At 49.4% G+C, this 1,381-nt stretch overlaps 1 protein-coding gene across 1 annotated transcript in view; it reads right to left on the bottom strand.

Moving 5' to 3' along the window:
• The window catches only part of PLCD4 (phospholipase C, delta 4), a 30,129-nt gene that overhangs the window by 21,219 nt on the left and 7,529 nt on the right, over positions 1–1,381 (bottom strand). Inside the window, exons 2-3 of the mRNA XM_011964600.1 lie at positions 670–724; positions 375–533 (exon numbers count right to left, since the gene is read on the bottom strand). Of these exons, the coding sequence (XP_011819990.1) occupies positions 375–533; positions 670–691 (181 nt within the window). The 5' untranslated portion in view covers positions 692–724. The remainder of the gene's footprint in view (positions 1–374; positions 534–669; positions 725–1,381) is intronic.

Here is a 1,381-nt window from a genome sequence, read left to right as displayed (position 1 = left end):
GTTAGCCAGGATGGTCTCGATCTCCTGACCTCGTGATCCACCCGCCTCGGCCTCCCAAAGTGCTGGGATTACAGGCTTGAGCCACCGTGCCCGGCAATGGTCTTATAATAATAATAACGAGATGTAACCAATGATTTATTATGTTTTACTATGTTCCAGTACTCTCCTGAGCCTTTTATATACAATAACTAATTTAATCCTCATTACAGCCTTATGAGGCAAGTAGTGTTATGATCTCTTTTTACAGGCTCAGATATAGCCACAATTAGGACAGCACAAACGCACGCCATCATAGGACTTTGGTCCCTCCCCTGCCAGGCTCCTCAGGACTCTATCCACCCATATATCCACCCCCCACTATCCAGGTCACTCACAGCTGGGCTTGGCACTGCCCCTGGCCTGCCGTGCATGCCAGACTGTCATGCCGTCATTCTGAAGTCTGAAGTATCTTAGCTTCTTCCAGCTTTTGGACCTCACCTTGCGCATCGGCATGCCTTCCTGCATCAGCAGCAAGTCCTGATCAGTGGTCAGCCCTAGGTCAGGAAAAGCAGGGGTTACGTAGCCAGCAGAGAGGGTAGCAGGCCCAGGGAAAGCTCTCAAACAGGGGCCCAGCCTCCTTCCCTTCCCTGAGCTATATGCTAAGCCCTTTTCCCCTGCAGGGACACTCACGGTCTTGCAGCAGGGACGCCATCACCCACTGTTCCACCGGCTGGCACCAGATCACCTAAAGGAGAAAGGAAGAGCAAAGGGCTCTGGGTGAATCTTAAAGATAGTCTGTAGCTGATTTTTGCTTCTGATTTTGAGTTTAGTGACTCTGACACTTTAGATAGGTCTAGAAACCTGCCTCAAATCACATAAGGATCAGAATTTAAATCAAGATATGTCTGATCGCAGAGCCTCCGCTATTTCCCATGGCTATCTTCAGAGAAGGCTAAACCAAAGAGTCCACCAAGCACTCCCTTCCTACCCAATAACCCACAGTCTACTAGTGCCACATTTTGCTCACTCCCCACCCTCTCATTATTAGGAACTAACATCTTGTTGGATGTCCCTTTCAGAAACTAGAATCTCTTCACATCCTAGCCTTCTTATTTCCAGGTAGAATCCTTCCAGCTTCCCTATTCTGGGAGCCCTCTCTATGCTCCCACGTAGACTGTCCAGCTCCTGCGGCGACTGGCGCAGACTTTTTTTTTTTTTTTTTTTTGAGACGGAGTGTCGCTCTGTTGCCCAGGCTGGAGTGCAGTGGTGCGATCTCAGCTCACTGCAACTCCCGGGTTCAAGTGATTCTCCTGCCTCGGTCTCCCAATTAGCTAGGACTACAGGCATGTGCCACCACGCCTGGCTAATTTTTTGTACTTTTAGTAGAGATGGGGTTTCACCA

This window comes from Mandrillus leucophaeus, unplaced genomic scaffold, assembly GCF_000951045.1.
Source record: "Mandrillus leucophaeus isolate KB7577 unplaced genomic scaffold, Mleu.le_1.0 Scaffold70, whole genome shotgun sequence".
NCBI lineage: Eukaryota > Metazoa > Chordata > Mammalia > Primates > Cercopithecidae > Mandrillus > Mandrillus leucophaeus.
This window is presented reverse-complemented; position numbering and strand designations above follow the sequence as displayed.